At 38.0% G+C, this 27,850-nt stretch overlaps 1 protein-coding gene across 2 annotated transcripts in view; it reads right to left on the reverse strand.

Moving 5' to 3' along the window:
• The window catches only part of SPAG9 (sperm associated antigen 9), a 31,631-nt gene extending 18,794 nt beyond the window's left edge, over nucleotides 1-12,837 (reverse strand). For both annotated transcript variants that reach the window (XM_010002677.1, XM_010002676.1), the window contains exons 1-8: nucleotides 12,539-12,837; nucleotides 8,509-8,662; nucleotides 6,123-6,333; nucleotides 5,515-5,614; nucleotides 4,326-4,447; nucleotides 1,198-1,255; nucleotides 483-635; nucleotides 344-395 (exon numbers count right to left, since the gene is read on the reverse strand). In XM_010002677.1, coding sequence (XP_010000979.1) covers nucleotides 344-395; nucleotides 483-635; nucleotides 1,198-1,255; nucleotides 4,326-4,447; nucleotides 5,515-5,614; nucleotides 6,123-6,333; nucleotides 8,509-8,662; nucleotides 12,539-12,699 — 1,011 coding nt within the window. In that variant the 5' untranslated portion in view covers nucleotides 12,700-12,837. The remainder of the gene's footprint in view (nucleotides 1-343; nucleotides 396-482; nucleotides 636-1,197; nucleotides 1,256-4,325; nucleotides 4,448-5,514; nucleotides 5,615-6,122; nucleotides 6,334-8,508; nucleotides 8,663-12,538) is intronic.
• Nucleotides 12,838-27,850: the final 15,013 nt, after the last annotated feature.

Below are 27,850 nucleotides of genomic sequence, written 5' to 3' on the forward strand. Positions count from 1 at the left end.
GGGAACAATTCCAGATTTCAGTTCATCCAGGGCTTTGTAAAACTAACTTAATTTTATCTTCCTCTCCTCCCATCCTTTATATGCACTATAAGCTGAATGAAAATCAGCTCTTCAAAAATAATTCAACATACAACAATGGCCAGGAGAGGAAAGAAAGAAAACTAGATTTGGTCAGCTTAATTTTACTTGTGGCCTTTAGATCTTCTGTCTTTTCTACACATGGAGGAGCTTTAGCACTACTTACTAAGCAGTAAAGTTCAGTAGCACTCACGTTAACACATGGGAGCTTCTAATGTCCCATTGTGGATTGTACAAACAAAAATACACACACACATACACCTACATCATCATCCTCTTTAGCTTTCTGTCTTGCTTCCTCTGCTTCTGCACGAGCTCTAAATATAAAATAAAAAATAGTTGTGTAAGATACCACAGAAGGATTTTTTTTCCTTTCTTTTTCACAACCATGGAATTAAACTTACTTTCTCAGCTCTTCTTCCAGTTCCTTGTTCTTCTCTTCAAGCTTTTGTTTTGCTTGTTTTACAGCCTCTAATTCACCTTGCAGTACATCCTTTTCACAGGTCAATTCGTCCACCTTTGCTATCAAATCATTCTTCACTACATTCAGTGCATTTCTAGATAAACATTTAAAATACACCATTACAAGGATGACTATGGTCTCATAGCTTGGCTACAGCCTGAATTTATTCTTGAAGATCTACAAATGTCTTACATATAACTGCTGTAAAAAAGATAAAGCTTTCTGAAACAGATCAAATTCTCTCCCTCCAAACCTCACACACTCAAAACACATTGACACCCCTGCATTAGAAAAAAGCACTGGCAAATCAGTAGTTTGTCTACAGGTTAAGCTCCCCAAAAGTGCTCCAGTGCACTTGCTCCTGCAGTTCCAGCTGTGTTTCTAACAAAAAAAGGCAGGGAGTTGATCTCATGAGGACACAACACAGCATTTTTTTGTACCCTTACAAGGAATAAAAGCAGTTTTTGCTTGTAAGTTCCGATTTCTAGAACACCAGATAAGCTATGTATTTAGCCAAATATACCTACAAATTCAAAATACTAACACCATCACTACTCTTAGAACTGAAAGCACATTTGCATTAATTCAACTTTCTATGTGTAAAGATATAAACACAATAACAGAGCAGTACTTTTTGGATACACACTCTCACTTACTTTGTCTCCAACAGCTGAGTGTTTTCCAAAATAAGGTTTTCAACCTCACGACCCATTCCTTTCCAAAGAAAACAAACACATGAGATTAGCAGATAAAATAGATGTTTTTGCCATTGTCTAAAAACAGCTGAATTTTAAGTATCACAAGCTTGTCAGAAAACCTGTGAGCTACCTCAAGTTTCAGAACCTACCTTCTACAGTTAGCTTTCCCCTCCACCTTCTGCCCAATCTGTCTGAAAAGCCTAAAGGCAGCCCTAGCCAACCACAGGCTAGTCCTCCACCTATTTTACATATTTTGAAGAGCTCACAGTACCACCAAGTCAAAAAGCAAGCATGGACTTACTGGGGAAGTATTAGTCCACAAAAAGGTTAGTTTAAAACACTCAACTGCTTTTTATACCATGTTAGGAACACAAGTTACCAGTTACAGACACAAGACATGCTGAAATATAAAGCTCAGATTGCAAAAGCTCTGAAGATTTCCCCAGAGCAAATGATACCTTACCAAAGAAATTATGGTCTTTAAAGCCCATGCATTCCATGTAGAGCAAAAACAAGAACAAGAAATATTTCATGTAAGGTGTAGTATGAGTGAAGAGTAATAAAATATTTAGACTGATGAAGTAAGAGTGAATTAAAACAAAGCCATCACAAAAAATCTGAAGTGGAAAGTGGTGCAATTAGAAGCAGGATTTATGCAAAAGATGTTATAAAAGTTAAATTGGCCACAACCATTTCTACTGGTTAGACCTCTTATAAAGTAAGTAATTTAACAAAAGCCCATCTAATTTCTGTGAAATAATTTAGAAGCACAGTACTTGGAAGAAATGCTAAGCCATGCAGTCAAAGTTTAAAACTAATATGCTACAAAGGAAAAAAGTGAAGTTAGCTCTTCATGTAACTACTGCAATATTACTTAACTATCTGGGAAATAATTTCTTACCCTATTGTTTCCATGCCTAAAATAATATCATTTGCAAGGTTTTAAAAAGATACACTTTCAGGCATAAAATAATTATTTTACACCTTGCACAGTAAAATAATTACCATACTGATAATGAGAGAAATTATGCTAATTCAATATTATCACAACTATTGAAAAAGATATCCTAATAGTGGAGGTGTTTAAAAATACTCTATGAACACAATCTTCTAAGCAACTTTAGTAACAAAAGACTTAAAAGGTATTTGGATAATAAAAACAGGTATCTAAAAATACACATGCAAGTCAAAATTCCCTCTTTTGGAATTTTTCACTGGGTTTTGGATTAAAAGTAAACAACATTTTATAGTGAAGGAATTTAGACCAGCTGTTGTTGCTTTACCAGTAGCTAAAGAAATCCCCTACATTAGCCATCAAGCGGTTTTATTCAAGTGACTATTGCCTATTATCTGTTTTCAGTATGCAGAGATAAGTGTGTAGGATCACTTCTAACAGGTTTCAGGATCCTTCATCATGCAAGAACAAAAACTAGAAAGCTAAGAGAGCAAAGAAGAAAAAAAAAAAAATCATGTTACCAAGCAGGGAAAAAATGCAGAGAATGTATCTTATGAGAGCAGCAGCCAAGTACACCTAACTGTAGAAGCAACATATTTCAAAGAATTTTTTTTAAAAAGAAGCATACACACCAGAATATTCCCCTGGGTATGCAGCCCAAGAGAAAACAGATTAGAGAATCCCAATTAACTACTTTTACAGAACTCCAAACTAAAGTTTAATGTTCGCATAGAACAGATCCAAATGTTTGAAATACACCTACTATCCTGGATGCAGATGTGGCTTTTAAGTAACACAAAGTAATCTGGACCATGGTTGTGCTCAAAGTGAAATGATTATTATATAGTAAAACTTCTAGACCAACACATTCTGCATAACAAATGCAGTTATAGCAATGTGTTCATTTTGCACACATGGGTGTTTCTAGCAGCAGTTTTACAGAAAATGGTAATGAAGTCAGTGACAAATTGTTGACATGTTATACTAAAAAGTGTATTATTTTTGCTCATGGAAAACAGAGCATCTATCATGAGGAAGTCGAGACAGTACTTTCATTTCTTTAAACACTTTATCACATAGCAAAGGAAAGGAAGTTGTTATGTGTTAATACTCCTCCAGTATCTGTATTTTTGCACGCAGAACGTGTCATTAGTTGTTCCTGTGATAACACAATGCAAGAGTTTTGGATACAGTCTGTTCCAGCAAGGATGTGGTGGTCCTCACTGCTCAGGATTGAAAGCAGCAGAGGGTGACAACAAAGACTGGAGATCAGCCCATTATTCCTAGTGAGTAACACTATGCACAACTGTCACCTACTTGATGTAAAATAAGTTCCTAGTGGAACACTGGACAATCAGAACTCCAGATTGCACAAATAACAGTTCTAAATACTACTACTAACAATCTGCATTTCTGCAGGGTCAGACAACAGAAGGAAACTGCTGATTTTCTGTATACAACCCATTTCTAAAACACACAAGAGTTGTATCTGCATTTTATACATTCCAAAGTACCTGCTTTCATTATTTCAAAATGAGGCCTGAACACTGATATGGTCAAAAACATCCTGTTATGTTGTTTACAGAAAGATCCTTCTTTTAATGACCTTTTTGCTCCTCGACTCATATTCCCAAAACTTAACATTTTGTTCAGCTAGCACAAAGGAGCAGCAAGCTGCTTAGAGGGAAAAGAAAGGTGGGTTCCCTCTCCTGTCAATTAATGGTTTGATATTCAAATTTCAATGCAATTTCACTTTGCTGCAATTCTCTTGCAAGATAAATTTCACTGAGAGGGGATAAAGCCAGACCATCATAGATTAGGCACAATCTGAATTAAACTACCTCAAACTAGTTCAAGATAGAAACCTTTGCTTGAGATAAAAATCCTTGTCCCAGAGAATACACAGGGAAAACTGAAATACAGAATAGCCTAAGAAGTCCCCAAAAATGAAGGCTGATAACATTATATTGAAAGAAAGAACAAACACCTGCTCCTGTTTTTTGCATTCCAATGACCACCTTAGGATGATATTCAAAGGATCTTAATGCATGAATCCTAACAGTAAACCCAGCAAGAATAATTAAAACACTCCACTAACAAGGAAAATTCCTCTTTAAATAACCTTTCTTACCCAGTAAATCTGCACCTTCATCCACGTCTCCAATTAGGCCAGACCCAGCAGATGACAGCTCTTCAAAGAGTGACTCTGTATTACGGTCAAATGCTTTATTCTCTATGCCTTTGGTAGGAGTGCTATTCAAGGGATTAAAACAAGACATAAAGCAGACAGAAAACGTTCCCACATTAAGTTTTCTTTGTGTTTTTACCAGTAGTTCATTTGTTACCCACCTCCCCAAAATAAAAAGTAGTAGTAAAATTCTAAGCAACTCTTAGTTACTTGTAGTCCTAGATTCTGTTTTCAAAAATTCAAAACTCAAGGTAACTGCTGATGCTGAGCTGGTCAGAATTTTAATAAATAAAAGCATATCAGGTTTTGGCATGTAAAAATACAGCCCCACCAGGACTTAGCCCAGATGCCTAAAGAACAGACAGCTCAGCCAAACTGGGAATCATTTAATTAACAAGAGAACCAAATAGTCAGAGATCAAAATGTTCCTCTGGCCAGAAAAGGGGATTCTTTCACCCGAAAATCATATGACATGAACACTCACTATACGGGGTTATTTTTTTCTATCTCCTCACAAGAATGAAACACACAGACCACAAATTGTTCAGGGCTTGCCTAAAAAAATCAGGCACCCCCATCACTACTAAAACAGCACTTGTTTGTTTTTTTTATGAGGATTGACATCTTTTAAACAAACATTACTCTTCACAAACAAAAATCTGCAAGGAAGCAAACTCAGGCTACAGCATTTTGTCAACACTGGGCTTCCACCATCAGAATCTGATCAAGAAATGCAGTAACACTTGCAAAGTGAGTCATAAATCCAGACTTCTAAAGACAGGGGGTGAAAACACCATGGCCCAGCTTGGAAAATGCTAGTACCTTTAAAGCCTGATCTATGGACACAAGGCCTTTTGGCATAGACCCTTCGCTTGAAATCTGAATTGAATATTCAGGCCTTTCTAAGTCTGCTCTAATATGAAATACCCTGAATATTCATCAGATGTAGCAACAGAATGAAGAACTGCTGTTACACTTAAAACCTCCTGAAGAATTTGAGGAAATTAGATCAAAGCAGCAGGAGATTCACTGTATAATATGGTATCTCAGTCTGGTAAAATTTCTGAACAAGTCACAAACCTAGTACCTTCTAAAACTGGTCTTTCTACTCAAATCACAACACACAACTTACCTGGAACCCTTATATCCACTGAGATCTTTATCCATATCCAACTCTGGAGTTGATTCAATGATTGCCTGAACTTCAGATTTTTCTTCATTTTCATTTCCACCTAGGAAAAAGCAAGTGGCATGTCATCATAAAACAAAAATCACTGGGATGTATGACATTATCTACATCTAGCTATTAGTAACAACCACTAAGTTTGTAGACTTCTCTTCAAAGACTTATCAAGGTAATTCAATTAGAAGACACATGGATTTTTATACTCTAGTGCAAACATTGGAATTTCTAAGTCTCTCCTGAATGTAACTGAAGTTACCCAATGGTACTTATTTCCCACTATTTCTGCACTCAGAAAGCCAAGCAGATGTCTGACATCTCATGACTTTTTATGTCTAGATGAGTGCAACTCCTGCTGTTCATAAGGAAATGTAATAAATTATTCTGATTCTAGAAAAATAAGGATTAAAGCCACCAATAAAAAACAGACTTCTATCTCTTACCAATATTCTGTACTCCTAAAAATCCTGAGTAAAAACACTTGCCTCCATTAACTCCTAATGGATTAAATATTATTTCAATAGTAATTGTACACTAAAAAGTGAAAAGCAGCTCACCAGTGGACACATTTCTTGTCTCTTGAGCTACTTGTACTTCAATATTCTTGCCTACGTCCAGCTTCTCATTGGGCATGTCTGAGTCCTTGGCAAGCCCTTCAACATCTTCCTTCTGAGGAGTTTCAGCAGGCAGTACATGTGCATCTGAAGCAGCTGTGGAAGCTGGAGTAGTAGATTTTGAGCCTGCTTGGCTAACATCAGAGAGCTCATCCTAAAATTGAATGTCATTATTTAGAAAATTAAGACAAATTTAAAGATTATTAGAAGAGACAGGCCTATAAACTACAAACACCAAAATGACAGTGTTTTACTGAAGAATATGCAAATGCAAAGAAACAGGAATGGAAATAATAGATTTTTTAAGACAAATTCTAGACAATAGTTGTTTCAATTCTGTTAAGGACTGAAGCTACATAAAACATGCCCCTATTTTTTAATACAAATGTTTTATCTCAGTTGGTAATTATAACAGAAAAGCACCCTAAAGTTATGGCTATGTCTCCCAGACAACAGGCAGCATTCCCGTATAAATAACCGTTTGAGCTGCACAATGATCTGCTGAATCTTCCCAAAGCTGTTCTAAAATTTTTCATTGCCCGAAATACAAACAGTATTTAAAAACCTCTTCTTAAAAAGTAGACACTGAAGCACTAATGCAGAACATGCATTTAACTGATATGTAAGTGTAATATTTACAAGCATTTCACTCCAACTGTTTTTAGGCTCCTTCCAATCTGAATTGCAAGCTCTGGATGACACTGGGAATGAGACACTGAACTGCAGTGAGTACTTGTCTGCTTAGATTTCAGGTCAACTATGGAACACCAGTAAACAGCTCCTTCTGAAAAGCTGATTCCTGGCACAGTTCACATCCCAGTGACACTGTATCAAGAACCAGATGTGCAGCCACCCATTACTACAGGAATCCAGAGCTCACACAAACAGGGAATAAAACCTCAACAGAGCTGCTGGCTCTGTTCAAATGTTTCTACATCTTTGTATGCCAAAAGCATCCACCAACTGCTGCAGCACAGACTGATCACTGACTTTCACACACAAAGCTCAAGAGAAACAGCTTGACAGAGCAAGAGAGTTGTCTTTTCCTTAAAGAAAATTCAAATAATGCCATCTATTTTACATTTCTGACTTGATTATCTTGCTATTTTCTTTTTTTTTTTTTTTTCAGCTAACTCTTGGAATCCATACTGATTAAATTACAGTGAATGTTTGTTCTAGAATTAATGAAAATGAAATGCAATTTCATCCAGTGACAATTAATTGATCAAAATATCTCAAAGCCTAAGCATTTCAAAAGTCAGTGCTGTGTCACTTAGCAAATTTGCCTTTTTGGCAATGTTGCCAAAAGACTTTTCCTGAAAAAAGAAAGGTAAGTTTAAAAATTAGATAATTATATCTGAAGAATGAGTAGCCCATATACAATGCTTTGCAGAAATAAGCAGAAAAGAATGAATGGAACATTTTAGATCCTAGCTCCTGTGGATGCTTCACACGTTTACAATGAACCATTACAGGCACCTTCCTTATTTCTGTATGACCTCTAGGCAATAAAAAACCAAGAAATCTGGGTTTCAATTATGTCTGGATAGTTTTTTAAAATTCTTATCAGTATAATATTGCCCTGCCAGTTACTGAGTTCACTTAGGAGGCAATTCCTCTCAGTAAAAACAGTACATTTGTAGTCTTCCAAAAAACCACCATTGACACAAAGACCCAGGGAGACTTTACACATGCTGGAGTTCTTCACCCCATGGAGCCCTTCTCCTGCTGTGCTGGTCCTGACTGCCAGCTTCATCACACTCCAACACCACTCCTCCCTTTTTCTCTTTCTGCAGCTTGTTCTGTGCAAACCTCTCACTGGTGGAATACAGAACCATTGCAGGAATTACAGCCAAGCTACATGTAAAGGAAATCATCATCACAGGCTAATTTGGGAAAGTTAGTCATTCCCAGCTCTGTGGTACACTGACACTATACGTCTGATAGTAGGCAGAGTACTGAGTATTGCCTGTGTAGTAACCAAAGCTTTCCTTCAAAAAGGATATTAAACCAGCAGACCTGTTTACACTGTCTAGTTACATATCTAACGTGTAAAGAACAGGGGACTGACCTTGGGAAAAAGGTCCTTAATCTTGTGAGTAAGAGCAGAACTAGCCTGTAGTATCACTCATTTGGAAAATGCAACCCCAACTCTACTCCTCCCAGTAAATAAGTTTCCTCAGGTTTCATGTGAGTAAGCAATATACTTGGCTTACACAAACATGATTTAGGGTTTTCTTTCCTTCAATTTGCCTTTTTGTTCTAAGGATCTATAACTTCTTTATGGAAGTTTCTCCTAACACACAAGGCAGCCAAGCTGAGCACCCACCTTTAGGCTTGTGTGGGAGCGTGGCTGGCTTAGCTCAGGGAACTTCCAGTGCTCTGAGGCAGGGGTTTCTCCAGCTTCCCTCTGAGCCTCAGGTGTAAGTATTGCATCTCCTGCAGGCAATGGGAAGATGCCCAGTGATATTGGACGCTCCTTTCTGCTTGAAAGAGAGAGACAGGTTTCATCAGTCATTTCAGATGTCACACCATTTGTTTTCCTGTACGCCCCTGCAATCAGCAGGGAAGTGGTAAAATCAGGGGCTTAAACATCCATACATTATGCTCTATTAAATATACAATGCAGCATGCACAGCTTGTATTACAGCACCTAACAATTCCTCATCTCACATTTTTTAATTGCAAATAGTCTCTCATGGCTTTAGGCAGCTGTTATTGATTGCATCAAAGCTAACCTACAGTAAACAAGTCTCACAAACGTGGAACACGCACAGGAGTATACGGTGAAAATGTTTCCTTAGTTCTGATTAAACTACAGTCTTCAGCAACCACTCCTAAAAATACCACTTTGAACTTTTTTTTCTTTGCAAGACACAGTACCACATAACTTCTACAACAGCCAGCTACTACTGGGAACGTTAACTGAAGCATTTTGGAATGTTGTGAAGAACCAGCCTAAAGTCCAACTCCTCTCAAAATTTATGGTATTTTTCTTCTGAATATCACAAGAATTACATGGATTTCTGTAACTGGGGGAAAAAAAAGGCATCAAGGAACCAATGATGTTAAAATTAGCCCAGTCGAACATTGCATAGTTTTAACTGAGATCAGTACAACTCTACTGCTCCCTAAACCTACACAAAAGCTGGTGCCAGTAAGGTGACTGACTTAATTCCAACTCTTCACTATCTCTGCTGTCTTTATCACTTCTCTATGGCAAACCATGTTTGGAAATGCCAAAGCTTCATATAAAAAAAATAATAAAATCCCCAAGTCAATCTTGCTGTCAAGTAGTGTGATCAGTGAACAAAAAGATGAAGTCTTCCTGCTAGCAAGAGACAAAACCAATGTACAGAACACAATGCATAGGACGTTGCAGCCAGCCCTGAAAAGGAAAATGATCAGCCAGGCATAGAACTGAGATAAAGCAAAGTATTTGTTCAGTCAGAACAATGAAACAGAGAAAAAAATAAATAAATCACTGTAATCAACTAGCACAACTTTAAGTATACTAAAGACAGAAGATAAGTGTGCACAAGTAATGGCAGAAAATGTTTATTTTGAGAAAGCACTGCCAGTAGGTACTGCTGCAGAGACCAGGCAGACCAACTATTATAGTTAGAGAGACCCCACATTTTAGCATTATAAAAAAGTCAGATCACAACCACATATACTTTTCTTTTACAAGGTTTTTCACAAATTCAACACAACCTAGGCATATTTCTGAGCAGAAGTAGTATCTGCATGTAAGTCATATGCAAAAAAAATAGGAAAGGAAATGTTGAAAGCAAAAGCAATAGCTAAGCACTTTTATAAATTGTTGGGGGTTGTTTGCTTTTGGGTTTGTTTACTTAGAAGAAAAGGTAATCAAGAAGGGATTGCATTTAGCAATTAAGCAGTAAACTCTTTCTAGTAAATTTCATATCACCAAACAAACCAATGTTCAAATAGTAAACAATTTTACTTAGCATAAGCCTTTCCAGTACAGGTGTACAAAGATGCTTCCTGCCACAAAAAGCTTTGCAACTAATTCTCACATTGCATGTATCTTGGTCTTTCACCAATATTATGCCAAGTTACATTGTTAATGTAAGAAGAGGCAACAAAGCAAGTAAAACAAAATCAGTCAGGGTTACAAAGTAAAAAAGCATCAGATACTGTTCTAGCATCTGCAAACTGTTCAAAAGTCTTCCCTGAAAAACAGCCACAGAACTGAACAGAATTCGATACCAACAATTCCCACTATTGTAACAGGTTCTGCTTTTCTTTAGATTTCCCACAACCCTGATGTGTGGAGGGAACAAAAGACACCCCACAGAAGCTTACATTATGTTAAAAGACAGACTAAAACCATTTCATTGGTTAAGAAGTCCAGCAACAAAAAAAAAGAGAAAAGCTGCCCTTCAGAGGAAAAGCAAGGGGTGATAAAGGCTGCATTGTGCAGGGCCCTTTGCTTTGGAAACTGCCTCCTGGAGCAGCAGTTCAGAGCAGACAGATTTGCTTACTTGCAGGACACGCCACAAAGCTTATCTTCTTTGCAGTCTTCAGAGAATTTCAACAAAATGGGTACCAAAGAAAAATTCTCAACTGATATTTGCTTTTTCACAGAATAGTTCTGACTACATTTTATAATGAAGCCATTTTGATGTGCTAAAACACAGTTCAGGTGCATTGCCAGACAAGACAACGAACAAAGGTTGAAAAGGATGCTTATTTTGGAAAGGAAGGCTATTCTAGGCATGTCTGCATTAAGAGAAATTATCTTAATAGGCTGAAGCAATTTCAACTTGTTCCACTGGTTGCTGACTGGAAAGCAAAAAATCCCTTCTACTCCCCCAAAGTCCAAGAAATACCTGAAAATACAGTGAGCACAGGGCAGATGTGTTTTAAAAGCCTGAACTAATATTCTGAAATGAGGTATTGAAGCATTCAATGGAACCTTTAGGATAAGCAACCAGATGCTTTGTTCTAAAATCCTACTAGTATTTAACAATGCAAACAGTTATTCTATTAGATTCCTTCATCCTTTATTATCTTTTTTAAAATGAGTAAGACTAAAGAACTGAGTTCCAATTCCTGAAATCACTAGGGGAGGGAAAAAGCATAGCTTCCCCAAATCCCTCAAATATTAAATATTATCCATTAAATATTCTTCAGAGGAGCAAAAGCACATTATAAAAAAAACCCAACAATAACAAACAACCCAATTTCTTAAACCATCTGAAAATGTCATAGAAGTTACTGAACATGAAATTCACTATTTTGCTTTGTTTCTTTAAAGTTGGGGGCTATTACATTTGGGTTTGTTCCTCCCCACTTGTAAAAAAGCACAGCCTCATCAACCAGATCAGTCTATAGAACATTACAATTGAAATTTGTTTTATTTCTTCGTATTTCAGTATTCATAGACTTTTATTATCCATTATTGATAATTGCTATTTTTTAATCTATTGATATCTATTGACTGGCTTTGGACATTTGGAACAACCCTCCAGTGCTCAAGAGACCCATGTGAAAAGCATAACACCACAGCACCGTGTTAAGAAAAAGTCAGAGTTTTTCCAGAGAACATTATTTTAAATAAAGTTTAATAGTAAATTTACAACCACAGCTAAAATATGTCAAGTTGGCTAGTCAGAAAGCTACATTTTACAACTTTTTCCATCTGTTTTCCATGTGTAACTAAAACAATGTGTCAAGATTATTTTTTGTTACAATATTCCAAGGCATGGCTGCTACTGGTCCATGCAAGTAGGACACACAGAACAGAACTTGAGTGGGGGGACACAGAGTTGGCACTTTGCCATACTACTACAGAAAAAGGAGAGGATAACATTTGGCTGAACAATAGTGAATAGGCTGCAAGAGCTCTAATGTTTAAATAATGAAACATGTTTTTTCTCCCCACCAACCCATAATCAAGTTGTTGTTTTTTTTTTTAAATAATGTAATCGACTAATTACTGTGTTTTTGAGCAGATCTAAGTTAACTGATCTTACAGACATCTTGATTAAAAAAGGAAGTGTAATTTAATCATGAGGCCCCAGACAGCATACATTCATGGCTACACAGGATCAGCCAAGTACCTGACAATACACTGAACATAAGCTTTAGCTACAGGATTTTCATTACAGCTTTTCTTGTAACTTACAATAAAAGAGTGCAATAGCTTTCCCACAAAATAACCAGATAAACTGACCTTGCACTTGCTTAAATAAAAGGCAATTAAATTTAAAAAGCATTTTACATTTACTCATTATTCACATTTCTAATTTATCCTTGCTCTTTCTGTTTGAAAAGAGAAAGCACAGAAAAAGAAAGAGCACACGAAGCCGAGGTTCAGTAGGTCAGAGTACCTGAGTATCCTTGGGAGGTTCTGCGTCAGAGCTGGCACACCAGTAGAAATAGAAAAGTGCACAAGCAGCAAAACAGAGAGAGACACCAAGATCGCCGAGTTAATGACCACCGCCCCGCCAACGAAGCCAAACACAAACAGCAGCATGCACCCAGGATTCATGGCTCTGTGCTGGCATGGTGAAACGCCGGAACCAAGAAGGCTACAGAGGGGCCGAGGGTGTATCTTTGTAGGCAATGTCTGTCATTCAGCCGCTGCCACAAAAACAATGCCATCAGCAGCAGCTTTGCACTCTTCTGCAGCAGCTCCAGAGCGATGACATCACCGCTCTCCTCCCCCTCGCGCCGGAGCCGCCGCGCTCCTCGCAGCATCTATGCAGCAACGCAGAAACACAGCCAGCCTGGAGTTACTCTCCCCTCCTTCCACGCAGAGCTCATAGGCTAGAAAGCTTCTAAATTAGCATAATATATTCCCATCGAGCCCTCAGAACAAATGGATACCTCGGGTACACACCTTTATCAGCCTGTACACAGAGCCTGGGCAAGAGACGGACTGTTTTGGGACAGGTGCTGACATTTTCTCTGCCTACACAAATGCAAACGCTCAAAAAAGCTGAAATTGTTTGAGGCTACTGCACAAAGTATATCTCAACATTTAGCAGCACAACAGCAAAAGCCTCTTTCTACTGATTTCTACACTATTCTCTTACTGCATTCCAATCATACAACAAATCTTTCTGATTCAGCCGAACCGTTGTTGTAGGATTAAAGAACAAAGTCTTGCAAACACAAATGAATGGATTATTTTTTTCTTTCATTTCAGGGTGAGAGCATAATAAATAGCTTACCTAATTCTACTGTGTGTTGTGGATTCTAGCTGATCGCCCCCTGTTAGCTGATGAAGTTTAGTTCTTTCCAAGTGCTCCATATAATTGTGAATCATCTGTTTAAAATGACAAAAGAAACAGCAAGGAATATTTAATAGCATTTACTTTTACTACAACTGCTTAATTCTTGGCCAATACAATATCATCTTCCCTGTAATGTTACAAATAGCAAAGCATTCAGAAACACTAAAGAAACAGATAAAGGAAGAAGCAAAATTACAGTGTGTAAAACCACAAACCAGAAGAGAAGCCCACAATAAATAAAAGAATTGGAAAACTTGTGCATTCATGCACAAGAAATATCCTAAGGGCACACAAAGTGCATATGATATTACAAACAACAGTTTTGAACTGAAGTGCCACATTCAAATCCATTTAATAGGCTGTTTAAGACCTCTATGTCTGACAACTATTACAATTTACTCCATGACATTTCACTATAGCCTAACTGCAAAGAACTGGAAAGGTCAGACAATATGCACCTCAAATATTAAACATAATGAATTCACAAACTAATAATCAGATTATTGCCATAGACAGAAATAAAAAGTCAGCATCTCTTCTCTTTGTAATTCAAACATCTAAATAAATTTAAGTCTACTTATAGTGAGTACAGAAAGCTTTGGATTTAAATTATCTAGACTGACATCTCATATAAAGGACCGTGTGCCTGTGGATTTTTAGCACTCAAGAAGAGCTTTGTTCCTTGCCCTTGCTTTCCAGAGACAGTTACAGACCAACATCCTAACTCCTGCAGTCATGACTTATTCAATGAACCCTGATACAAACAGGCCAAAGGCTCATGTTGCTGGGATGTAACTGACCCAGGAGATCAGTTACATGGGAAGAAGTAACAGGTAACATTGCATCACTCCAAAAGGTTAATTTGGACACATGTTTTTGAAACGAAAAATAGGAAGGCCTGAAGAGAAGCCTACATGATGTTTGGTATTTTTAGCACTCCTACACTCACATTCAAAGATGAATAGGGCACTTGGAACAGGAAAAAAAGAAAGAAGGAAATCACAGGTGTACTGCAGAAGGATTCAGCACACTTTTTCATGAGACATATTCAGGTCACATCTCATTAGGCTTCCTCTAGAAAAAAAACAAAAACAACCTATTCTGTGAAACTGTAATTTCTTTCACTATTCTAGAAATGGCATACACATGTTTTTAGAATAGTGTTACTAACAGGAATTTGTACAACCAATATTACAAAACCTTTTATTTTGGGGGCAGCTGCTTAGGACGTGGAAACCTACATCTGTGTTACTTCCAAGTCAGGGCTCATGTGTCCAAGGCTGGTGAGTCTGACCTTCACATGCTACCAACTCCAGCTCATACCAGCTCCTCCACAAACACCACTTTCCAGCATTAGCTAGATATTAATATATAGGTCTCAGTCTGAGATTTTTTTTGTAGAGTGAACTGGCTTTAAACGGCCCAACTGATGTATACACTATACATCAGTAACTTACATGGTAAATACTAGCAACAGATCCTGGTTTTCCCACCTTTCACCTGAACTAACGTAATTCAGAAAAAAAAAAATCTTGCTATTTTTAGAGAAACATTATATAATGTACTTTGACTGCTGTAACAAGCTTACAAAACTTATCCTCCAAAGTGACATAAAGAGCATTTTATGCGGACCATCTCATTTGCTTTCTGATTTTTTTTTCATGCTTGCTCATATCCAGAAGCAATCAAAAGAATTGAAAAGCTCCACCTTCAATCACCCACATTTCTTTTTTTTTTTCTGTTTCTACCAAGCAACCAAAATTAGGTGTTTCAATGGTTCCTGTACATAGTTTTACAAGTTTATTATAATCCAAATTAATTTAGAATTCCAGAAAAAAAACAACACGACTCTGAAATGCCCATTAGACCATTCTGTATTCTGTTCATGTGCTCCCTCATCACGAGAGGGAGATACTGCTGAACAGAAACTGACCTGCCTGCAAACACTTCCATTTGCAGCACACAGATTTGTTTCTTGAAGCAAAATTTTAATCAGAATATGTGGTGCTTTTTGGTTAGTGAACAGAAGCTGGGTAACTAGTCACTTTCCAGGGAGCAACTAAGTCATAGGAAAAAAAGAGCAGGGCCAGTAAAACTCACACAACGTCCATGTTTTATAAAGTACATGGTTTAACCTACTTTCTTCCCTCCCTTCAGCCTATTCTTTTTACTGAAATCTCATCATATTTATTACTGACACAGACAGGCTAGAGGGCAGGTCAATTTAAAGGACTATGTACTTCAGAATTGTTCTGCAGATGAAAATTATGCTGAAAATAAGCAAATCTCTAGGTCCCATACTCAGCATAAAGCGTGTAAGCGCTAGGAAGACAAAAATAAGATGAAAAACCAAACGTGTGCATCACGTGCAGTGTAGTATGGAAGTTTCTCCACAGGCTATACATGCCTCTGGTGTCCCAACAATCACAAAAACACTGGTGACACCACAAAGTTCACACTCTGTCTCAATCCAGGGTCTCAAGGTTAAAAGTTGACAACACTGGAACATCATCCACAAGGAGCAAATTTTCTCACTCTCCCTCCCATGGGACAGGGAGACTACACAACTGGTGCTCTTGAGTCATGAGACAGTAGAAATCAGTTAAAAGTTTCCAATTATAAATTAAATACTGTAGCTTATAGGGAAGTTGGCTCACTCTAACTGTTCATCTGCAATAAAATTCTGAAGACTCCATCCAAATCCTCTGGGATTTGAATAGATGACCTCCAGAGATCTTTTCAATCTAAATTACTTTTGAGTTTCAGTAAAGACTTTTTTCTGTCATGATGGCACTTCAACGATAATGAATTAATGCACTAAAATTCTCAGCATTCAAAGTGTGATTTAAAAGTTTTGCTAAAGTTTTGAGATTACTCAGCTAGCCAAAAGGAGAAAAAAATAAATTACAAACAACTTAAAAATAGACTTAAATGGATTTAATTGCTCTCTACACAGCACAATTCTTACTAACTTCTTATAAAGGACAGATGATACATGAAGAACTACATCTATTACCTTTCTCTTCGGTAAAAACTGCAATCAATATTTAATCATCCATAACCTCTTACTAGTGACAGCTTGCCTGACTGCCCCAAAAGTCCCCAAGTATTTTGAATATCACCAATTGTTCCAAGCAAGACATTAAAGATACTGACCACTTCAGCATTGTTCTAATTAAATAATTGTTCAATTACAATTAGCTAAGTGGATTAAAAGATATATTCAGAACTTGAAAGAATTATTCCATTTCACAATTCATGTGTTACCTCATTTTATGGCACACATCTAAAAACTGACTAGAATGAGCTTTTGAAGACATTACAGCAAGAATATTGAAGTCATGCCCTTTGAATGCAAGTGACATCAATGCCACGTCTTTCCATCTCAAAAAATACTCAGATTGGTTTCCTCATACAGCATGTGACAAGTTCTACAACTGTACAAAGTTTTATAGGTTTTTCTACAACTTAAGTTTCAGCATTCAGTGCAAACCAATGACCATCCTGTCACTAGTGTCTATTACTACCCTTACAAATACAGCCATTCCCAATGTACACAAGCTTGATCCTTTCCTTGTAACAAACAAATGTGTATATACCATGTTGTGGTTATTGTTACCTGCACCTTTTCCTTAACCAGGTTGAGAGCATCTCCTTTACACCTTCCTCTCTCTTTCACTCCTCCTTCCTTTTTGTGTCAATGCTTTAACTCCCCCAGGACAAGGTTTAATAATTCTTATGCTGTCAGACCAGGCTCTGTGCTACAGCCCTCACTGTTCATCCTGCAGATCCAATCAGGCTCGGTACAAGTGGCTCCTCCCTTTGGGAATGTGCAATCAACTGTGTATATATAGATCTTTCTGTGTCCCACATAATTTAGATGTATTAAGGTAACAGACGTTTCTAGAATCTCCTTGATTCAGTACAAAAGTCCTAAACATACTCCCATGTAACTACTTTATACCTTTAAGGATTTGTGATGAGCCTGTCACCTAAGTAAAAGCATTATTCCCACTGGTGAGTCTGATGGATCTTTATCCACCTGTAAGATGATGTTGCTGGTAGCTACAATAGTACAGAAGGATGTTAAATCCAGGCTTTATACATCAAGCTGTTAAAGCTCAGCATAAGGCCTTAGAAAAACCACTTGCTTGAATAGTTAAAGTCTCATCTGGAAAACTCTACAACTGGTATCCATGCTTAGCCACAATTGTAACTAGACCTCTCCACTTAGCCTTCTCATCCTGCTTCCCTACAGAGGGACTTGCTGGGCATATCTGTTTATCCAAATGAACCTGACAAAGTCCATTCCCAATGCCAGAGACAGGCTCACTGTTCTGTCACATTGTATCAGCACAAAACACAGAGAAACTTCAATGGCCCAATTATGCTTCATTAAACTAAGCCCATGTTCTGTGTGTCAGAGAAAGAGATATTGAACCATCTTAGCCTTGTGTTTCCCAAAGAACAAAAATAGTCATTTCCTTTAAACAAAGTTTTCATTTGGTAATCTGTGCAGATTTCTGTGCAGAAATCTGTGCCTCAGGTTAGTCAATTCTCCAGTAGATGCAAAAATACTGCTTTGCCTCAGTTTCCCAACTGAGTAATACATGTGAAACAGTCCTCAGCACAGCCTTTATAAAGCCATTGCCCTAGTTATGAACTGTGCCCCATTAACAATGCAGAAAGTGAGACAGACTCTACCTCCTACTCAGGTGGTTTGCTCTGAAAGAGTCACTAGCAGCAGCGCATCATCTCTGTGAGAAAACACCACGAGGTATGTAATGAAGTCAGGACTGCTTTTATATAGGCACTACAACAAGTAAGTGTTCTATGAAATAGCACAGTATTTGAGATAAAAGCTAGAAATTGATTTTGTCACTCAATTCTAAGTCTACAGAGCAAGCGTTCAATGATTTTTATTAGACCACTGTCAATCACTCAAGATTCTAGCACCCTGTCCGTGTGGCTGTATGACTTCCTGTACCTAGTCTTTATAGCCAGAGAAAGATGGGAATAAGACTTTGCATAGTTAAGTTCTGTAAGTTCAAATTCACAAACTCAAGCATGCTGCTTTATTGCTTATCTGTTCTGAGCACTGAAACAAAGACCAGCACAAGATCAAAATATGCTGAAAGCTGAAGAAAGACAAGGGACCAGAGGATGTTAAATATGCTGGGGACCATAACATGGATTTAAGAACATGTTCAGGCTGCATTCATACATTCTCTTCACTACCTGCTATAAAAGCCTAGCTACATTCCACCTTCCAATTTTCCAACTCAACTGCTCAGGTTATCATACCTAATCCATTTAAAAATCAAGCCAGTTAGCTCAAGCACAGATTTACCAAAGGAGGAAGCTTAACAGGATATATTTCACTCACACTCATCTCCCACTCCACAGAGAACAGCAAGAAAGACAGAAGCTAATTTAACAGAAGGGTGAAAAAGGCTAAAGTCTTTTCCCAGAGCTTTAACAAATCAAGGCAGCCCTGCTGTCTCTGGTGCTGCAAAGACACCTTGTTGCTAGGGCAGGCTGGTGCCCTGGAGCTGCAATGCAGAGCCCTGTCTCTGGCAGGCTGAGCTCCAAGGAGCACTCACACAACACACTGCAGGTGAGGGATTCAGTTCTCTGCTTCACATCACTCCTCCAACTTTCCATCGCTTAATCAGTTTCAGTAAGTCTTGGTCCATGTTGACTGAAACTGTTAAGGCGAAATTCCCTCAAGATGCTGAGCCAGCCAGCTGGCTGGGCAGTGATCTCCAGCAAAGAGATCAGGCAGGCTGAGTTAGTGCTAAAAGACAACATGGTTACAGAGCCTCAGCAAAGTCAAGAGTTGGAAGAGAAAGACATCCAAGTCTGAAATCCTAAACTGTGAATGAAAGAATGAGAGAAGGAATGGAAAGAAGAAAACAAAGACAGGCAGAATAGAGAAAAATAGCTAGAAATTAAGATTGCAGAAAATGCAGTCAAGTCACATCTTTAACAGGACATCTGTCAAAGTAATCACTGCCAACACCTTAGAGCTAAAAAAAATAAGTATCTTCCTGATTAGTTGGTCAATTGGAAGAAAAACAATTGCTATTTCAGTAAGTACCAAAAATGAATCATAGGTAAAGACAACGGTGAAGCTGATTTAGAAGGAAAAACACATTCCCTCCTAGAAAAACAGGAAAGTAAGAAAGGTCTCAGAAACAAGAATCATGATAGAAGTATTTCAGTCAATAAACTTGATAACTAAATGCTTAAAGTAGGTTGGATATTTGCCAAATACCTTGCCTGAAAAGAAAAAACTACTGCACCAGGACTTTTTGGGAGAAAGGGAAGCAGGAAATCAAAGCAGGAAGATGGGCACTATTATCAGACAGTCATTTTCAGTTCCCAAGGATTTCAGTCCCTGCATCTTAAACACACACCAGGTTCCAGCATTAAAAGGCTGACTTAAGACAGCCTATGACTGAGTTGCATCAGGAAGTTCATACTTTGTAAGATTCACAATGGTCTCTAATTTTGCTTTAAAATGTCCTTGCAAATGAATATAAGGAGTATCTATTTGACTTCCTGAGGTTAATCACGCAGCTGTTAAAAAGCTCCCAACCTTTTACAAACAATCATACTCCTGGTAGCTATTCTTTGCCCTTGTTCCCCAGCCCGGAGCTGAGCTTTTGCAACCCATAAACCCACTACCCCATCAACTCTCCATGTCCTATCTGGAACATACTGTTGTATTTCAGCACCTGACAGCTGATGGCCTGAGAATTTTGGGTACCTCTAAAAGTGTACACATACTTGCCTCCTTAAGACAGATCAAAATCTTTACAGAGAAAACGAGAAACAACCTAAGGTAAAGTTCTTTTGTTTTAGAAGCTATGTATCATAAAGGGAGACAGTTGAGGAAAAATGCTTGGACTGGGAAACAAAGAAAGAAGGAGGTAAACATGCTGAAAGAAAGGGGCACAGAAAACATGAGACCTGATTTTAGGAGCACGGAAGTATGAATATACCATGTTGCATTAGAACTTGTTCCCTTATGAAGAAAGGACTTAGTCACCTCAGCAATAATAAAGCCCAAGAAAACACCTCTCCCTACACCAGAGAAAGTGAATTTAAGAGTTAAAAGTGTTTAATAAATTGGAATCAAACCAGCAGAGGTTGTTGTCCATTTTGGAGCAAAACCTACGTAAAAAGATATTCAGAACATTTCATTAGCATTTCATTGAATTCATGATGCCCAATACATTCAGTTATCTTGAACTCTGCAAAAGGGGATTCAGTAAAAACCTGTGCCATTTCTATTGTGACAGTACCAGTGGGTTCCAATCAAAACAAACCAAAGCTCTGCAAGCTTTGAAGTACTCTGAAGTACTTCCAATTCAAAAGGATGTAAAACTTGAGTAGGCAGCACTAAGTTTTGTCACTTCTCCTTTTACTTAAAGTTTCCAGTTTTCAACAGATGCAGCATTCTAAAGCAACTTTTTAGTAACAAACATGATCTTCAATACATTTGAATTTCACTAAATACATACATATTTTTATTTAAGAGCTGCGTAAGTCTTGCCACACAATACTAATAAGATACATGCTGGTTGTTATTCCAAGCCACTTCCAGCTGTTGTCAGTATAACAAACTCATCTTAAGATGGCTAAAGAAGTATGAAAGGTAACCAAATCAAACATCTGTATTTGCTTTCCCTTTCCCCACAAGTGGTCTTTTGAATTAGGGACAGTCAGCACTGCATTCCCCTCTGTTAGTGATGCGCTATAAACAGCTGACCTTTCAAACAAAGACAAAGCAATCAGAATAAGAAGAACTGGGTTCTGGGATTTCAGATTAATCAGAATTATTCAGAGAATCTCATGTTTTCCTGACTGAAGTAAGTATGCTAGTTAGGTAGTAAGCACACCTGGATGGGAAAGACAACCTGCTACTAAAAAAACAAAGGACTGCAAGTCCCCTTATTTCCTAAAGCCAGGTTTAAAATTATGGCTCTTCTTTATCAAACACACAAAGTCAAACTTGTCTCATCTCCATTAGAGCAAATACTGTTTTCAATAGCTATTAGTAAGTATGGTAGGCACTTCTTTGAATGATGAATCTCAGTAGGAGGCCAGTTTTTGAAGATATTTTTCCTCCTTCAACAGTACAAGTAAAACCAATACAGAAAACTGCTGGGAAAGTACTGAAATTGCCATTTCTTTTCAATTTATCTGAAGTTTGTTAATGTGCTTTGAAGAATGGCCTTTGAAATATGAAAAAGCAAATTCCTGTTTTTTAAACCTTCTTAATATTTGACAAAGCTGTTAAATTGACAAACTTGTGATCAAACTAACACGAAGAAATATACACTTAGTTATATCTAAGAAAAACTACAGAGCCAAATAAAGCCTAATTCCAACAAACATTAGCAACACAAACACCCAAGAATCAGTAAATAAACCAAAACATCCATTTTCCCAATTGCTCACAACACAAGGTTGAGGTGACTGGGCCGATATTTTTCCAGCGTTGAAGCTGTGAGGCAAAGCAACTGAGAAAACAGTTGGGAAAGTACTGAAATTGCCATTTCTTTTTCAATTTATCTGAAGTTTGTTAATGTGCTTTGAAGAATGGCCTTTGAAATATGAAAAAGCAAATTCCTGTTTTTTAAACCTTCTTAATATTTGACAAAGCTGTTAAATTGACAAACTTGTGATCAAACTAACACGAAGAAATATACACTTAGTTATATCTAAGAAAAACTACAGAGCCAAATAAAGCCTAATTCCAACAAACATTAGCAACACAAACACCCAAGAATCAGTAAATAAACCAAAACATCCATTTTCCCAATTGCTCACAACACAAGGTTTTCAATAGATTTACAATTCTACAGATACCCAGAATTTATCTTGGCATAATGACCTACCTCTGTATGTCTTGAATGAAGTGCATTGTATTCTTTCTTGAGCTCTGCCTCCCTCTCCTCAAGTCTGCTAACTGGAAGAAAAAATTTGAATTAAAATTAAATTCAGAGTTCTAGTAAATGAAACTCACTTGTGTAGGACTAGGCAACCAGATGAGAGATGAGATTATTCTTAGTAGTGAATAGTAAAGAGCAGGATAAAAAGTAACTTGGTTCTTGTGTTTTTAAACTCTCAGTGCTTGAGCTTTCCAAGTACATCAGCAGCAGCACCATCTTAACACTTGGTAGTCCTCATAAAAAGCCCAGCTACTATTTTCCTCAGCTGACTGATTAGCTCAGTGAGAGGAGATTTTTATGCTCAGGGACAGCTTACTGCTCGAACCAATTCAAACTGTTTCACATGAGCACATTGAAACTATGAAGAGGCGGAAGCCACATCATGTAGCTAGACTCAACCTCAGACAAGACTTGAGCTCCAAGTAAGGCTCTGCGTTGGCTTCCTAGAACATAACCACACATTCTCCAGATCTGTTTAACTAGGACAAACATAAACAAGGTATTTCTTAAAATAGCTTCAAGTCATATGTTGTGGTACATAAACTAAGACTTCCGATGACACTGACTCCTACTCCACTGAGTATTATGGCAATAGTTTCACATAAAAAAACCAAACACATGAATATTTCTGTAGGTATTCCAAGAAACTGAAGATGCATCTAGCAGATTTAGTAGAACTTTAGACAGTAAGTTCATATTAAGAAGAGATAAGCTGGCACAAATTAGGATACACCTGTGCAATGATTTGCATTAAAAGGACTTCCTTAACACCACTTATTTTTTCCATTCAAACAGATAATATTTGTTGCTGCTTAGATGTGAATTCTGTCTTTTTGTTTAGGTATTTTTGAGCACAGCATTTATACGACATAAGCATGTGTTTAAAACTCTATAACTGAGCTTTCCTGTGCCACTTGCCATGTTTAAATACTCTTGGGAAACTTTAAATTTGTAGTTATTTGTCTCCAGAGACTCAATGCCAAATACATTATCTGAAGACAAATGCCAGCATCTTCTTTGCCATTTGCACATTTTCATATTGACAATTGGGTCTTCTGAAAATTAATTGTCAATATACCATTTCTTTTTGCTCCATTTATCTGTATTGTGGCATAATTATTTTATCATAAGTACATTTCAATTAAAATATATTTGCCAGAGTCAAATGCTGGAACCAAAATACATAATTGTCTACTCACTCAAATCTGTGTAAGCATTCTTAGCTTCTAATCTTGCTCTTTTAAGAACATTAAGTTCCTTGACACAACTTTCTGCACTCCACCTGCAAATATCTGACCAAAAGCATCACACTCAATTTTATTTATACTAATGCAAGATGGAACACGTTTGTTTCTGCACTGTTATAAAGCTGAACAAAAGCTCTTTGGGCCAAACAGCAGTAAGTGATATACAAGTGTTTACAGCACAACACACATAAGATATTTTACAGCACAATACATATATAAATAAGTATTTTTGAGAGGCAAGGCAGGACATGGTATCTAATGAATGAATGTAGTTTATTATTTTAGGTGATAGATGTTTTAAGTGTCCTGAACCATTTATAGCAAGATTATATGGAAGCCTGTGGTAAGTATCTACAGAAACAAGTGTCAGAATTTATAGTTACAAAGCTTAACATGACAAAACAGATTTTATCCACTATCTCAGACTGCCATTTTAGTCAGAAATAATTACATTTTACAACAGTTGACCTCAAAGGCATCTTAGCAGCAGCTAGTCTGCAGCTAAAAGGCAGAGCTCAGCAGTTCAGCTGCCCACACCCCATCCAGCAGCAGCTGCACTCACTTCTGAATCCACCATCTCCAGCCTTGGCTTCACAGCCCCCAGTAGCTCTCTCCCTCCCCTGCACACCAAGGGCTTGGTAACCCTTCCGCTGTGCTAAACCTGCTCTAGGACAGGCAAATAGCCTGGAAGTCAGTCAGTGCAAACTGCATGAGTAATTAGCTTCGTGCTTGGTGAAGCGCGTGCCCTGCCCTGGAAACAGTGTCCAAGCAGGCAGGGAGGTGGGCTCTGCCGCAGCCCCGCTCCCACGCTACCTCCTGGCAACTGCTGCTGCTTCCCGTGGGACGCTGAGGTCCTGGTTCAATGTGGCCTCACCAAGAACCTGCAGACAAACCATGAATCCTAGTGCTGTGCAGCACGCTCCTGTCTAGACAGGGCAGCCAACACTGGCTCCTAGAGATTAATTTTAGCTGGTGGATACCAGCAAAAATACTCGACATGGTACATTTGATGAATATGTCACACCAGGTCTTACTGGTCAGGTTATCCTTCTTTGTAGCTGTTCATAACCTACCTTCATGAAATCCACAGAAGTGTTTCCCATTTACAGATACAACAAACATTTCCATCACAGTTAAGTTTCCATAACAAAGCATACTATTTTCTCCTTCTATGGCCCAGTTTTAAATAGTTCCCTAAGTCATAGAAGACAAATGTACATATAGACATGGGTACTGCATAGTCAGGAGGATATCTTCATTAAATCTGATAATTATTTTTGCTACACATGAAGGTTAAAAAAATGAAGGCCCTAGAAGATGATATAATTGACATTCAGCATTTCTGGAACTCAGTTCCAGCTGTGTAACATGGCATAGTCCTACAGCTGAAAGTTTCAGTCAGAAGCACATGTACACTAAGTTTGTATACTCTCAACAGACACTACATTACCAGTCCTCAAAACAGACCTTCCAACACGAGCAGGATGACACACATCACCAGAAATCTATACTGTCCAAAACATGGCTCCCATCCAAGGTAAGATCTTGACAAAACCCACAGAACATGCTTCTCTTTTCCAATTAAGTATTGTCAAGAAGATCAGGTATTTCCTGAGGAGCAGAGATCACCACAGACTTGATCACAGAAGATACCTGAAGAACAGTCAGAAGAATTTTGAGGACAACCTCCAGATTTTGGTCCCAAATCCCTGAAGAAACCTATGAAGTCACTATTAAAGGTACATTCCCATCAGAAGTAACAGGAAACGAACAGCAATGAAATAGGAGACAGAAAAAACACCTTCCACTGGCACACAGAAGCACACTGAAAAGCAAATAATTGCCAGTTCCATTTTCCTCCACCAGCACACAAAAGAGTGGAAGTCTGGAGCCACCCTGATAACATCCTCCCCACGAGGAACAGAGCTGACCCTGGCACTGTCTGGAACACCCTGGATCTGCAAAGGGGCAACCGGACATGGTTCCCACCCATTTGACTTCAGCAACAACACAGAAAGCTCCTCTGGTATTTCAGTCTAAGAGGTTTTTCCACCAAGATGTCAAATGCTCAATGAACAGATAGATAAAATCAGTTTGATTGCATACATCCTAAGAGCAAAATATCCATTATCTGTGTCATCATGTGTCTTCATAAAGCCGTAACATCTTTGTTACATCATGGAAGATATGACACGGCAAGATTACATTGTGTCATATATTACATGAGCAAAATATACACAACAAAAAAGTTTCACTATTCATGATTCCCAGTCTGCCCTGAAAAATTCTAAAGGTCTTCCAGTATGGTATGTATGAGCATAAAATGCAAGTATTTTTAGGCTAATAAGAACGCATTTCACTAGGACAACACACCACAAACTCATGCCCAAGGTCTACCTGCAACCTTCTCCAGCACTATCAATATCCTAGCACATTCAGTGACCTGAGGTACTAATCCTAATCAAAGTTCTCTCAAATCAAACCAATCAAGCCTAAAAATAGATTAAATGTTACAGCAAACTAGAAAGAAGCCTCTGGGGTTTTTGTCTCCTCACGGCATTATGAAGAATTAGGCAGCAAAGCTGCCCACCCTGCCTGTTCAAAAATCAGAGCTTACCTCCCAAGTCTGATGGCTTTACCAAGTTTGGAACACCCTCCATCTGTTTGTTGTCCTCTGCCTCAAACTGCTGATAAGCCTGAAGGGGAGAAAGAGAAACAGACCTGCTAGAACGCCAAATCCAACCAGTATAATGCCTTCAAGAGGAATTACAAGTTCCTGCTCACAAGCCAGGACAGAGGTCCAGCTCATTAACCAGCCTAGCACCAAGACTATCTGAAGTTCTCCCTAGACAGCTTTCATCCAGCTCCATTCTCAGAAGCAGGTCTCACACCAAAGTTAAGATACAGATCAAGCAAAATCAATCCCACGATCAGGAGGATGCTAAGACTTCTTAAGTAGTTGCTAAAGATCAGACACATCAACCATGGATTAAAACAGGGACTGAAGCTATCACACAAGTATTTAACCTGAAAGTGATAAGGCCTGGGAATAAGCAGCACAGAAAAGTGTTGGCAAGACTGACAACTTTAGGTAGCTCTTACCACTGTGAACTACAGTTCTCAGTTTAAAAAGTAGGACACTTGAAATTATGAAGGTAATCTAGGTGTCAAGAATGCTCTTTTGACAGCAAATATCAACACATACAGCTGCATGGTCTTATCCATGATCCTTCTGGTGTGTTCAAGCATCCACTATGTCTCAGACCCACAAAAACACTGTAGCTTATCACCAAAAACTTGATGTAAAACTTTTTTTAAAAATCTCTTTAAATATTCTGCTACAATAATTTAATATAAGGCCAACCATATGCCAGGATATCCCTTGCAAAGGTTGAAATTCAAATGAACAAGGATTCTTGCAAGCCAACTTCTAACCAAAATCAAGTTAAAATCCCTTGGATGTAGTACCAACTTCTAGCTTAGTCTATGGCCAAAATAGTGTTTCACTGAGAAAAGTTTTGATTGATTGACTGTTTTGAAAACAGTGGGATGCTTCATTTACACATTTGGCAACTAAAGCAAGTAACTTTTTCAGAAAATCCAACCTGAAGCCAGCATGAACACAGAAGCTACAACAGACTGGATTTGTTTTTAAAACCAGTGACAACTCAGCAATGTATTATTATAAAAGACATTTAAAGCCATTTTCTTCATTGCAGGAAGATCTACAGCAACAGAATTATTATAATCAAACTCCAGCACCTAAACCACTAGCACAATACTCTCATCATTTGAAAAAGTACATGAGCAGTTAATTATATGCTAGTGGATTTCCACCTCCTCTCACCACCTTTGTTCAGGTATATTTATAGACAAGTTTAAAGCAGGCCAATCACTGCTCTAATTTCCTACTCCATTTTATTTTAGCCTCCAGCCTTGTAGCATGAGTCGGTGCAGTCTCCTGAGCTGACTGTACCCGTTGCTCCATCTAGTGGGCTGCTCACACTAGATTCCCACAGCACAACACAAACACCAGGGACAATTGTAACTTCACAATAGCAGGCAGTCAGGAAAGTAACTGAGAAATGTTTTATTCAGAAAGAAAGCCTTCCTTTCCAGTACACTTTGATGCTCACACTGCTCCTTATAGAAAGATCCTTCAAGTTTAATAAGTGATACCTGAGGCAGTGTAG

This window comes from Chaetura pelagica, unplaced genomic scaffold, assembly GCF_000747805.2.
Source record: "Chaetura pelagica isolate M959 unplaced genomic scaffold, ChaPel_1.0 scaffold47, whole genome shotgun sequence".
Taxonomy (NCBI): Eukaryota; Metazoa; Chordata; class Aves; order Apodiformes; family Apodidae; genus Chaetura; species Chaetura pelagica.